The 14,324-nt window shown below is 38.9% G+C and overlaps 1 protein-coding gene across 22 annotated transcripts in view; it reads right to left on the bottom strand.

Moving 5' to 3' along the window:
• The window catches only part of PUM2 (pumilio RNA binding family member 2), a 73,198-nt gene extending 59,201 nt beyond the window's left edge, over positions 1-13,997 (bottom strand). For 6 of the 22 annotated variants that reach the window (XM_068937093.1, XM_068937094.1, XM_068937102.1 and 3 more), the window contains exon 1: positions 13,719-13,997. In XM_068937093.1, coding sequence (XP_068793194.1) covers positions 13,719-13,982 — 264 coding nt within the window. In that variant the 5' untranslated portion in view covers positions 13,983-13,997. Of the gene's footprint in view, positions 1-7,913; positions 8,278-13,455; positions 13,582-13,718 lie in introns of those variants that run through there. The other 16 variants (XR_011139977.1, XM_068937085.1, XM_068937089.1 and 13 more) reach the window with 5 other exon arrangements.
• Positions 13,998-14,324: the final 327 nt, after the last annotated feature.

The raw sequence follows: 14,324 nt of genomic DNA, 5'->3' as shown, positions 1-14,324 counted from the left end.
ACCTACTGAAAATAAAGTAGGCTATTTACAATTCAAATTAAAATAATTAAAGATCTGTAACAAAAATTAGTTTAATGACTGGTATTAAAATATCTGAGTAACAATGGATTTAAAGTCAGATTCTCTAACCTTCCACTGAGCAAGCCAAAAATTTAAGAGAACTTATATATTAAGGTAGCTATCAGCATGTAAACATCAGAACTTAGGGTGAGTAGAAACAGTAACTGTGGACAAAGAGAGATCAACGTTTGAATTACCATCTAGCAAAGTAAATAAGTGATTTTAGTTATAATTTCTGACCAGAAGTCTAAATTCCAGGTTACTAATTTTCCTCTAAAATATTCCCTCAGTCCATGCACTCCCTGCTTCCCTTCACATACTTACCTGCCACAATGTTTTGCTCCCTGTGAATTCCAACCTCCACTGTCTTCACTAAAGAGAAAAAACTTTCACAAAGCTCTTTTGTTACCTCCATAAATAAGATATAAGGTCCCTGATCAAACTGGCTTTCGCATAAACTGTATCAAACCGATGTAGTTCAGAAATCTACCTGTAGCTCAGCCACATAACAAAGTAGTATCATAAATTTTCATAAGCACTGGTTTTAGTTATGTTAAAGAATGAAAACTACATTCTACATCTGCACATAAAAACTAATAAGTGAATAATTAACACTGACCAAAATTTAAGATATTTACTTGACACACCTTGAACAACAGAAGAAATGGAGCAAGAAAATATGAAAAAAAAATACAGTGCAAGTGCAAATACCTGAATGACTACATGCACCCAGTTTTTCCAGAGCTAACTGGCTCTCATCACCTTGTCTTGGATATCTATGCAAAACTCTTGGAATGCCAAACACACTTAATAGCTTTGGGATAAAACTGCAAAACCCCATAATAGTCTGGTTTGGAATGAGGCTTTAGTGGCAAGCCCACCCAAAACCTGGAGCACACAGGAATAAAACGCAAAGAAACTTCAAGTGGCTCAGTAAGCAGCCCGCTCACATCTATGGTCCCTGTTATCTGAAGGATAACAGGATGCATAAACACGGGTATACTGCTTCCAGCCCACATTATCTCTAGAAGCAGTACTATCAGATTTATGCTAGCATCAATAAATTTTCACTGACATTTACTGATTTTGCACAGAGCTACTGCTGCACAGGTATAATGAATCATTTGTCTGTAGGTAAATCAAACATAACAGAGTTGACTGCAGGCCATTTGTTTTGCTATAATAGCAAATCAGAGTCCCACTACGCTAATTACTGAATTACTAAAGCATAAAGGACTCTGCTTCATAAAGGAGAGCTTTCAGTTTAAGTGCAAGACAAATGACAAGAGTGCATACAACGAGTAACTGAATTGGTAAAGAAAGAATAAAGTAACATTAAGACACTCCATGCACCAGAGCCAGGTATCTGGGGTTATCAGGGCAGAATATACTGCCTAAGACTAATGAACGAATATATGTAAGAAAGTAAACCTGAAAAAAGCACAAGCACGCTTGTGAATATACTTAATAAAGAGACAACTAATACCTCAATCCACAAAAAGGAGGTAGCAGTTAGCAACCTAATAGCATCTGAGACAGTATGCAATGTGTGGGGATTGGCCAAGTATCTCATGAGCCAAAACAATCATCTGTGGTTTGAAATTGTGGTGAAAAGGGCATGAAGCATGTAGATGCATTGAAAACATCAATACGATTGGAAAGGGCGATTAAGGAAAATCAGTGTTTGAAAAACAGAAGTTCTATGGGGTTAAGTCTTGTTTGCGCAAGTCAGGAATACGACTGCAATTACTTCTTTTGTCCTCACAACAGTTAATATAAAATGTCTATGCCACACACTACGTACTTGAAAACGGCAAAAAAACCCCAAACCCTCAAAACCCCCCAAAAAACATTCAACACTAATTTTCCTCTCTCTAGCTACAGAATTGAAGTACATCACAGACAACTTCCCAATGCTTTTCCTTCTACCTAAATATATGGAAAAAGGTATACACCTTGCAGAATGCCATGAAGTTCGAGAAAGAGACAACAGCTACCTCTTTCCAGCTAAGAACATTTCAAGTTGAATGCCTCCACTACCAGCAGTCACAAACAGGTAATAAGGTGATGTTTCAAGTAGGCAAGTTGCAAGATGTGCAATTTATACACACCACCTTAAAATCCACTAGAAAAACAAGTCACTTGCTGCCAGTTACACAGCACGAGCACAGTGAAAAAATGAAACACCTCAAAAGTTTATCATATAAGTTTCTGTAACAGAGCATACAACATTTCCCAAATCAGGAATCAAATACCCTCCCTCCCACCTCTCCCCTAACCAAAAAGAAAAGCACCTAGCCTAAGATTTCTTCTCCTAGTTTGTGAGGTATGAAAAATTTTACCAGCTTGCAAATTTGAGAAGCTGTTTAAAGTGTAAATCCAGCATTCATAATCCAGGTTTCCAGTCAAGTGGAGCTAAATGCTAACATAATTAAATGAAGAAAACTGTGAAATAAAGTTAAAAACAAGAAAAGTTAAACAGAGAAGGGCAACAGTTGTAACATGGCTTTTGCAGAATCTGTTGAATGCAAACACAGAAATAAATAATCTCCAGAACAGTTTCAAACTGATGTTAGATTTATAGGGAGAGGGAGTGACAAATTAGCTAACCTAAAACTTGAGCTTTTAATATAATGGACTACGAATAGAAAAAGAGAGTATTGGTGTGTTTGGTGGTCTCACAGGGCTTTAGAAAGTTTGAAGCATCCATTTAAGAAAGTTTATAACAATAGATGTATTTTACAATTTAAAATTTTAAACTTAAGTGTTTCAAAAAGTTACTGGTTGAAAGTTTAAAAAAACCCTAAGACAGGCAAGCTTACTTAAGATTTCTAAGGATGATTTTAAGTAGAATCTATAAAAAGAAAAATTAATGATTCGGGAAACTCAACTCGCACTGTAAGGTCAGGAAACAGATTATGTTGTTCCCAGTTTGAACGATGAGCTTATGTTCATTGTTCCAAGGAATGGCTACATGACTATGAAGTTTCATATGGAAAAATTATTTCTCAAATAACATCGCACAAACATATTAGGATCTCTTATTTGAGCAACATCAAACAAAAACAATCTTATTGTTTAAAAGCAAGGCAAGCTTTTGTCTAGGAATTGTCCATTTTATCCTGGAGACGACAGTGTTAAATATTTGTACGTTTTATTAGTTTATTAGTTCATGCATTTTCTCATAGCTAAATCAATTTTAATAGATTCTCATGGAAGTCGAGTACTTGCAAAAACCGATACAGTTTCTTATCCATACCTCAGAAGCGCTAAAGAACTCTTTAAACACAAGACGACTCCTCCTTTTGTTCTCTCCATCCCCCTAAAAAGCCTATTCTTCATTTCAGCAGCTATTTGCAAAACTTCTCCAGGAATTTGTAGACTCTAACAGAAATGAGTTACAGTAACTGAAATCTAACTAACTGAAGCTTTGTACAATTAATATTGTTTATAGCACCGCCATCCTTTGGAAACTTCTAAAATGCTGCCAAAAAAGCAGCATTTTTCTGGCACTCTTCTGCTTAAGTTTATCAATTCCTTCTTCTTTAGATTCTGACAAAGAAGCTCCGGTAGGCGCAGGACTTGAATGATTTCATTCTCAGTTCCTATCCTTTTCCCGCTACTGGAGGCGGACACAGAGGAGAAGCAATGAACAACACTTCCACTCAAATTCATAACCAATATATTAACTTAAACGTGCTGAACTGCTTAAATCCCTTTGCTATGAGAGGGGGCAGAAAAAGTTAGGAAAGAAGACAGGACAAATACCAGGGGCAACATCAAACTGCTGTAGCTCTGCTTCAGCATATGGGAAGAGCATTCGCAAGTAGTGTGACATCCAACATAATATATCCTGAACTTCCCAAAATTTCATCTCCTCTCCATAACTCCAAATTACAAGTCGACTGCTGATCACTAAACTTTTACATGCTAAATGATTCCTCACACAGAATTGATGTAAATCAACAACGAACAGATCCCTAACTTATCTGCAGCCACACAGAGATGTTAATGAAAGGATGATGCCACAGAGGATGGTGGTCTTCCTCAGACTGCTGTGCTATGAGAGCCTAAAGTGTTTTTTTTTGGTTTTGAGAGAGTGAGTGGAAAAACAAACAAACAAACAACAACAAAAACTGTGCAACCCATGAGAGAGTTTTTATACTTAGTCCAGTATTCTTCATGGCTGTTTCCACTATTTTCCAATATCAAGTATTTTAAAGGAAATGGATAAGACCCTGAGATTTTTAGTTCTAGATTAAGAAACAGGAAGATTATACTTTAATCCTGTCAGTCAGTGATGAGACACCCCCTGCTGCTTTAATATCATGGGTGACAATGGAGGTTTCTTTACCCACAGCATGCTTTTGGCTTTGACATCTTTTATGGAGGAGTTCTGTTTGCATAGCCTTTTTACCAGTTTCACATGCATTACCTTTCAGCTAAGTGCACATCCAAATATTTTTGGACATTGTCTCACGCAAATGAGCGCTTCTGCCCCTCTTATGCTGCCTTTTATTCTATACAAGCAAAGTAGATTAACTCCTTTCAAATAAAATGTTTGCCATGCAAGTAACTTGTCTATCACTGTAATTTTCTTCTGCTATATCTGAAGCAACCTTAGAAGAGCACAGAACGTAAACATTAACAGCATCACATATATTTCTGTGACTGTGGCTGTTACCCTGATATGTTCTATAAACCATAAATAACGTTAGCTTTGTGTCAGAGTGGCTAGTTAATTTAGACATCAACTCAAGCAAGCATGCATTTATCAAAAGTAACTTTCCACGTCCACTGAGCCGAATACCATTCAATTGTAGCGTCTCTGAAGTTCCTCACTCTTCTCTTAAACACCTGTGGCATCTGAAGTTTTTCCATCGCATCTTCATAGTTTCTAGGTCAGCATACATCAAGCATCAGTACTACCATGGAACTCTAAGATAACCCACTAGGACAATCGCAATGCTAGAAACGGCCTTTAATGCTACAGTTTATAAATATGAATTGCTTTCCAACTGGACACTTTGCTGATTCCCATCGTTCATTTATCAACAATCCCTTATAAGGGACACTCACAAAGGGAAACAATTCAGTCTTTAAATCGCAGAAAAAATTAAATATTCTGCTAGACAAATAGTTATCTTCTACTAAAGATGTTGTCTTGTCTTATGCTTAATAAGATGTTTTTCAGTTTTTTAAAGACATTTCAATTAGCTTCCAGGAGATCAAAATTATCTTTTTACCTAGTCTTCTCAGGATTTAGTTTCTTGCATTTAATCAGGTAAATTTACTGACTTTTAATGCTGATTTATTTAGAACTGACTACACAACTTTTCTAGCAGTTCAAATAATTTCAAAACTCTTCAGAAACCATCAAGTCTTCCATCCAAGTTGATCTATCCCTCTTCAAAAAAAAAAAAAAAAAAGAATTCCTCACAACAACTCTTCTTACTCACTCCTAAGTACCACCTCAAAGAATGAGTCAAAAGTATCAGGTATCTTCTGGTACAGAGGAAAATATAAAGTTTTTTCCACATCCTGTATTTACTTTATTCTCCTGTTAATACCTCAGGGTCATGAACAGTTTCTTGCAAGAAAACTGTCAGGTTTTACAAGGTAATTTATGCAAGCTTCATTTCTAACATACAAAAAACTCCTACTTTTTGAATACGTGACTATTTTTATTGAAGAATTTCCAAATTTCCATTTTGCGTTTCACTTTCTATAGAATAGAAATTCTGATGAATTCTATAGAATTTAAATGCCTCCTGGAGTCAGTGGAACTAAAGCTCCACTGTCTTAAGGAAGAAATGCTTCAGTCTTGCTATTTTTTATCTAAGCTGCTTGTTTATTGTTTTGATGTTGTCACATATTCTGCAACTTTGCTATGACATGCTAAAAATCTATCTCAAATTCACAGTTTTAAGATATGCTTAGATAAGGTGTGCTGAATCCAAAGATTTCTGTATCTTCATTTCTACTTATCATAATAAATTACAATTATCTGCTATGCATATTTCTAATGGTGTTCTTTGTAATATCTAAATGCATCAAAATATTCTACCTTTGGTATATATGACATTCATACAGAGACTATCTACCCAATGTCTACAGAATAGAATAGCAGTTGACTTCTTTCCTTCTACAGACTGAATAAACTTAGTTATTTGACTGTGCCTTGATCTAATACTAACATAAGAGTTGTTAAGACAAATTATTTTATCATTTTTAAAGCTAGCACAGAATTCCCCAAAACAGTGGCCCACAGAGACCACTCAAATCACAGAACAGAAACAGAGAAACCTCCTAATCTGAACTTAATTTCTATTAGTTTATACTGCTAATGAAGAACAGGAGAGCAGTGAAAAATGGCAGAACATAAAGGCTACATTGATTACACTAGGTTGGAAAATACTGTTTTCATATAACTAAAAATGATCAGCAAAATAAAGCAAGTTTCCCTTTCTGCAAGCCTTAATGCATGAAACTACTTAAGTACTTTAAAAAAAATTAGAGTTGTTCCTTCCCCCACTCAAGTTACTATAAAAAACACATTAGGTTCATAACGTTTACCTGCTGGAGGAAATCAAAAATATTTTGAAGGATTAAGTGATTATTAAACAAAGCTACTGATTAAGATGTGACTCTGACTCCCACTGCGGATGGAAAGCAGGCGGCAGAAGACAGATGCAACTGTTACTCATCAGTTACTTTTTTATATACACAATGTATCAGCCTTGTGAAACTGTAATGGAAAATCAGTACAGGCACAAGCACCCATTTGCCTGTATTTTACAGACTGAACACTGACAGGAAAAAAAAAAAAACTAACATTTTCACACATCCAGTAAGTGTATGCCCAAGTGGACAAGTAGAATATTGCAGAATTTTGTATCCACAGACCTGTATTGCAGTTTCTGTATAAATGCAATACAGAATATAGATGTGATGCAGCACTAAGCAGCACATAAGGGCAAGAGATTTTTGTTTTTCTGTGTAGCTCAACGTAGCAGGAAGAAAAAGGGTAAGAATAAACAGAAAAAAATGCCAAAAGAAATAAAAAAAAAAAAAAAAGAGAAAATACAGATGAAGATACAGACAACAGATTTTCCTGCTTTTAAGATTAGCAAGTTTTCCTTTATTCACAATTGCTCCTACATTAACTACATTTTTGGAACAGATCCTGTAACTCCTTGGGCTTGAGACGGGAGAAAAGCTGCTGACGGACTTAAGTGTGGTACACTACAAAAGTCATGGGGAAAAAGCCATTCTCTTGCAAAGTTTAAAATTAAATTTTATACAAAAAGTAGCAAGGTGTACCAATTACAGATTTGGGAAGTAAAACCTTAAAACTGGAATTTTTCTGGGTTACAATGGGCAAAAGGAGCAAGTTAAGTTTTGATCTACACTAAATTACACTATTTCTATTCTACCCTAACATAAAACTTTAACCTGTAAGTGTAACAAGTAAGATTGTGTGCAAAATCCATATAATTTCTCATAAAGCCTATCAGAAGCTAGTCCCTTTTCAAATTAAAGCAGTTGATTTGCAGAAATTCAAATTTAATGAACTGATGGTATTCTGATGAAAACTGCATACTTAACAACTAGATACTTCCAAAAATATGAACTGCTTTTACACATTAAATAAAAGCTTCAAACTGAACATATCAAAACTATGTTACGCCGTTTAATTTAGAACTGCTTTAACAAAATTAACTGAATGTTGTAGACTCTGGATTACTACAGGCTTTGAAAAACTAGCTTAACTCGGACATATCTTCCTGAAAGATGTGGATTCAACACAAAATATAAGAACTGTTTCAATTAAAAACAAATAAACTACCTACCGAATGATCTACATGAACGCTATCTCCTGTGGGCCAGCGGTGTTTGCTGGAGTAGCCACTCAACTGCTCACCAGCCTGCCTCTGGAAGAAATATCCAACTGTGGCATCATCCTGAGAACGTCCACTGAGGGGCACCTGGACATTGGAAGCACCTGACACTGCAGTTGCAGGGATGGTGAGAGGATTGTTTCCACCTGAACTGGGCCCTGATGTTGCTCCAACTACTGCTCCAGCTGACGCAACCCCTACTCCAACCCCAATGGCTTCCTGACCAATGCTCGCATGCATCATTCCTCTGGTCTCCTGCCAGGCCACTTCATTCATGCCTAGGAGGACACATGGAATGCTCATTCCACGTAGAAACCTAAAAAGAAAAAGTCTTGATAACATAAAAAGCTTTCCCATATATCTTTAAATATGCAGTTCTTAGAATTAGAATTTTAAAAAAAATCCAAGCTATATAAGAACAACATTCATTGCTAAAATGTTTTTGAAATTTTAAATGCTGTTATCAAACTAAATCGCTAAGATAAGCATATAAATCACCACTGAACTTTACAATGTAATATATTTATATGCTGTAGTTCCATATATTACGGACACTTCCCTGCATAATTTCTAGCTAAACTCAGTAAAAATATGATTTCAGATTATAATGGCAGTGGTTTATTCTACATTACTCTGCATGATGTGCAAAAACATCTGTCAAATATTGTCATACTGCTATTTCTAATTTTGTACATATGTAGACTACAAAACAAAACAGCATGGAAAACTAACTTCTGTATCTGAACTACATCTCATTCTTACACGAACCACCTCAGTTTTTCTTTCCAAGTTGTTGAGCTACGTAAGATTCCAAGAAAGCAGTTGACATTAAACATCTCTAACCCGCATGACAGTCAATTTGGAGGTTTTCAGGAAACAAAGATTTCATGCTTAGATTAAAACAAAGTTTGCCAACTCATTTCTGAGCATTGAACTCTTGGCTTGAAACAAGTATAAATAACCACAGCAAAAACCTCTCTCAAACACTGACAAATCCCCTTCAGGAAAAATACCTACCCCTGCACACACATGATCTCTACATGTATTCTCACCTACTGTAACTGATGCATTGTCAATATTTTGGTATGTGAACAGTCTCAAGAACTGTTTAAGGTAAGAGGACTACAAATATAACCCAATATCTTCCGCAATATTAATTAAGCACTTTTGGGGTGGGGGAGGGAAGTCCAGAGATATTTTAATTTTCAAGTCCAAGAAACGTCTCACTTTTCATGCTAAAGAAGAAATAGTTTAAACCTAAACAATAAAAACTCATATATTGAAAGATATTTAACCAGAAGAGAATGCTTAGAGCTGAAGATGTAGACATAAGGAAGCCACATTCCTCTAACCCCTCAACACATGCATACATTTCAAATCTAGCCTTAACGACTCGATGTCCAATCAACAAGGGGTAAGTGTGTGTGTATGCGTGACTGCGAGCAATACGGTAGAAGGACTTTTTTTTTTTTTTTAAATAATCCTGAACAAACTTAGTTTTCTAAGTAACATGTAACATCTAAAGCTATTTTGATTATTTTTTATTGTTGTGGTAGATATTTGCCTTATTGTCATAATATGCCACTACTATCGGTTTTGTAACTTCTTTAGACTGTATGACTGTCATCACTGTAACAGTCAGAGAACTAAAATTTAAGCAGTATATGCCACAATGGAGATTAACAGCAATTTACTTGAAAATTATGAATCAAAACAGTAAGATTTATTTTTAAATGAGCTACACAAAGTAATCTCCACTAAGCCTAATTTTAAATATAAAGAATATAATATGCACGTTTACAGATTCATGGAACTAACTACACCAACCCAGCCTTTTCACATTCATTTCTCCTTTAAAAAGACTTGTGAACAAATGCCATGTAAAATTTTAGAGTAATTCCCTAACAAAGTAAAAAATGTATCCAGCTAGTTCAATGCATCAGTCTTAAAATGAGTCCTTAAAGTATAGTGGATGAATTTTATTTCTCCATTAGAATTAGATACAGAGAGACGAGAGCTTTATAATGGAGAGAAAGACAATCAGAGCTGCTACCTGTAACCAAGAATTTTGACAGTACCTCAATAATACTGATGAATCAGAAAGCAACCTACCTTAGAATTATACAATTAAGGACAAAAATAATTAAAGAAATTTAGAAAGTGTACATCAGATTATTTGTCCAAGTCTACAGATATATATATGTTGTAAAAAACTGTCTGCCTAAAGGCTGCAGATGTGATATTTGTACAGCCTCTATAGGACAGAGGATCATATTGCCATTCCAAAGTTTAGTTTGGGACTTACACATTGGCATAGGCACCAAATAGATCACTAGCAAATTTTCAAATGCAGAGTAGAGATACTTTTGCTGTATTTTAGTTTTACATTTTTCTTTCAACTCCTAAGATGATTGTTCTTAAGTTCTACAAACATGTTCCGTCTGTATACATACAACTGTTCTTAAATAGCCATGGTTAGGGGGAAAAAAAAAAGCAGCTAATCAATAACAAAGTAGATTCTTTAAAGGTATTTTTAGAGATGAAACCTGGTTTTGATTAATAAGGTAAGCATTTCACATACTACCCAGCAAAGTATTTGCCTGCTATTCTTCAAGACACAGCAGGTATTCTGAGTGGGATTTGAACTAAACTTTGCTAATAAAGTTTCAGGAATATACAAACCATTATTATAAAACGTATTTTATACAGCTTGCTTGCGAATACATACAAGTAGTTAGAACTGAACATATTTACATTATCTGATGTTACTTAAAACTCTTTTCTACTCTATGATTGTAAAATGCCTTGGACTTCATTCTTGGAAGCACTTCACATGTACTATTTGTTGTTACAGCAGGAAAAAATGAGCTTTTAAGCGAAAGACTTCTTGTCCCATTTCTGGAACAAGAGCCTGGGCACTGGCTTTGTGACAACACTGGAATGGTAGCATTGTGTGGAATAATCAAGACAACAGCTATGTTACGGGTGGGGAAAATTCACATTAGATGAGGTAAACATTTTCAACTAAATTTATTGAAGACAATAGAAAAAAGACGAGAACTTTCACATACCTATACACATAATAGTATTTATAAAACATGCCTACTCTACAGCTTTACGCAGTTTCCTTTGTAGAGTTTCTATTAGAAACCGTCTTAAGAAGATACAATGTATTAATGTTTGTTTTCACAGGAGATCCCAACACATAAAGGATTTAACATTCAAGGCAGAAATGAGGTTTATTTCTTTTTACCCCAACAGATAGTGAGTTTTTATATAATTCCACATTCAAAAAAAACAAAGGATAAAGGCACATTAAGAATTCAAACCATTTACTGGATTACTTGCCTCCCTGTATAAAACTTGGTCTAATCATTTTGGGGTTTTAGGAACTACTGTACAAAGAATAAAGATGAAAGTATCAAGAAGAACGCTTTTAGAAAATTCTAAACACGCAGATTATTCAATAAACACCCAGGAATCATTAAATCTAGGGAAAAAAATAAAAATAAACTACAAACTGCTGTTAAAAATCAGATCCAGTATGCAGCAGCTAGTGTCCTGTTAACATACTTGCACCAAGCATCCATAATATATGGCCCAATGAAAACACTCTGAAAAAACTCTCTAAACAGCATATCATGAAGAAAACCTGCACATAAAACTTTTAATGTGCATTACAATTCTACATAAAACGTAATATTCTGTCACATTGTTTACAAGATAGGCAAGTCCAACTTTTTCAGTCAACCACATCTTCCACTATTAACTCAAAAATGACCCAAGTTTCTCACTTTTCAGAAATTATAATTACCTCATCATTGTGCCAATAATCCTAACACAAATGGAAAGAATTATTAAGAAAATGCCATACAGTGATACTGTAGAAAAAAATACTTTCCTGTAAGTGTAGAAAAAATACTACTCAAATACTTTTCTAAATGCAATATCCAACGTAACTGCAAAATCTACATTATCAAGCAGTTTCTCACATGAGTTTGCCTACTAACTATTCTGCTAGGACAAATTCTAAATTTCCACCTTTCTAAACAGGCAACTTTCTTCCTCAGGCAACTGTCAGGCGATTTAGCGTCACTGCTACACACACAACCCAAACTATACCACCACGGAATTATCATCTTCCTATTGATTCTAGTTTCCTTCTCCCACCTACCTAACGTATTTATACTCACAGTAGCACTAATGGCGCTGTAGACCAAAGAAGGGCATGAAATAATTCTCTCAGCTTCTCCACAAAACTGCAACTACTGGCAACATTTGCTTTTAAACCAAGACACAGCTAAATATAACAAAGCCTTCAAAATACTAGGTTTTATATGTAAAAATGGTAACATGGAGGAGTAATTATATTTCAAGTGCATTCATATTCCACACAGCCCAAGATCTATACCATTGACTCATGGTAACTAAAAAAATCTGACCTCTCAGTTGAGATGCAAAGACCATCAATAAAAGTGAAACTAAAATAAATCTAAAAATATTTTGTTAATATGTGGCATATAAATAACAAACAATTAGGTGGTATAATAAGTTTTACTGATTCTCATTTGCAAGGACCTATTACAGCTCATGCATGGCTTCACTAGCAGAAGAAGCATCCCAAAGTCAGCTGATAAAACCTTCTTTACCACATCATGTATAAAACATACTACGTATTTTGGTGTTAAGCTATCTTGCTTCAAACAGTAAGCCAGAAGACTATAAGTGTATATTAACCTTCTTTCAAGGAATTAGAGGCTGAGGTTATGAAATACACAGAACAAAGCCAAAAAAAATTAATGGAATGATTATCAAGGAGATAAAAAGTTAAGAAAAACGTCATCTGTCCTGTGTAGACCGTACTTATAAACAACGGTCCCGTTTTTCCTGTGATCGTTGTCTGTGCAGACACATTTTCAGAAAAATTTCTAACCCAACACTTCATTGTGTGCCATCAACCATAGGAAAAGCGTTGGGCCTCCTTGTTCCACCCTCAAAACAGTCTTTATCCTCAAAAACCATTAAAAATACTTCAAGTTTCCACGCTTTCCGTTGCATTTAAACCAAAGCCCGTTTTATCCAACTTCCACATTCACATCTTTACCCGCGGGGTTGCTTCAGTGACCGCCCCCCCCCCCATCACCACTACCACCACTATGTCCTCCAGCGCTTCCAGCCCCACCACAGCCCGCGGCAAACACACACCGCTGGCTCCCCCTCCCCTCGCCCCCCAACCCCGCTTCCCCGCCGGCTCCCCTCGGCCGCCGCCCCCCGCGGGGGGCCCCGCGCGGCGCCTCGCCCCCGCCCACCCCCCCGCCGCGCCACTTCCAGGCAGCAACTTCGCCCTCCCCGAGCCCCGTTGCACCCTGGGATGCCAACTGCTCCCCAAGTCTCCATTTCCCTCCGCGCGCCCCGCGCACAAAGCCGCCCCCCCCTACACAGCGCCGCCGCCGCCGCCCCCCCCCGCACCCGCGGCCCCGCCGCCGCCCCCCACCTCGGCGCCGCTCCCCGGCGAGCCGGGAGGACACAAAGGCGGCGAAGCGCGGGCGGGCGCCCAACAGGCCCCGCGCCGCCCGGTGACCTGCCACAACATGGCCCCCCTCCCTCCCTCTCTCTCCCTCCCTCCCTCTCCCCTCCCCTCCCCCGGCGCGCAGCCGAGGCCGGAGACAAAAGGGGGCTGGAGAAAGGGGGGCCCGCCCGCCCGCTCCGCCCGCCCGCGGCCTAACCAGCGCGGCCGCGGCCCCCGCGGATACTCACGGGCTGGCTGGCGGCGCTGCTCGCTGCGATGGAGCCGGAGCGGGCGCTGGGACACCCCTGCCTGCCCGCCGCCCCCCTCCTCCTCTCCGCGTCTCTCCTGCCTGCCTCCCCTCCCCCCCCCGGCCGTGAGGGGCTCACAACAACATGGCGGGAGGGCGAGCCCGGCACGCGAGGAGGGAGAGGGAGAGCGAGAGCGCGGCAAACCTCCCCCCGCCGCCGCTGCCGCCGCTGCTGCTGCTCGCCCCTGCCGCCGCCACAGCGCATGCGCGCCCCAGCCCGGGAGGGAGGGAGGCGGCGGCGGGCCCCCCGGCCCCTTCCGCCGCGCGCCGCGCACTGCGCGTGCGCCGCCGGCCGCTCTCGCCTGCCCTGCGCTCCCCTCAGCGCGGCGTCGCGGGGGGGGGGCGGGGGCGCGGGGCCCCTCACGGCCCCTCCCCTCCAGCCGAAACAGCGGCAAAATCACCGCGCGGCGGGGAGGGGGCGGGGATGTTTTTGTCTTTTTTTCACCTCCATGCTTTAGGGTGAAGGGGGGGGGGGGAGCAGCTGCCCTGAAGGCCGGGGGTGAGGAGACAAAGGGAGAACGGAGGGCGGTTGGCGCGGGCAGCCGGC

Source organism: Struthio camelus, chromosome 3 (assembly GCF_040807025.1).
Source record: "Struthio camelus isolate bStrCam1 chromosome 3, bStrCam1.hap1, whole genome shotgun sequence".
Classification (NCBI taxonomy): domain Eukaryota; kingdom Metazoa; phylum Chordata; class Aves; order Struthioniformes; family Struthionidae; genus Struthio; species Struthio camelus.
This window is presented reverse-complemented; position numbering and strand designations above follow the sequence as displayed.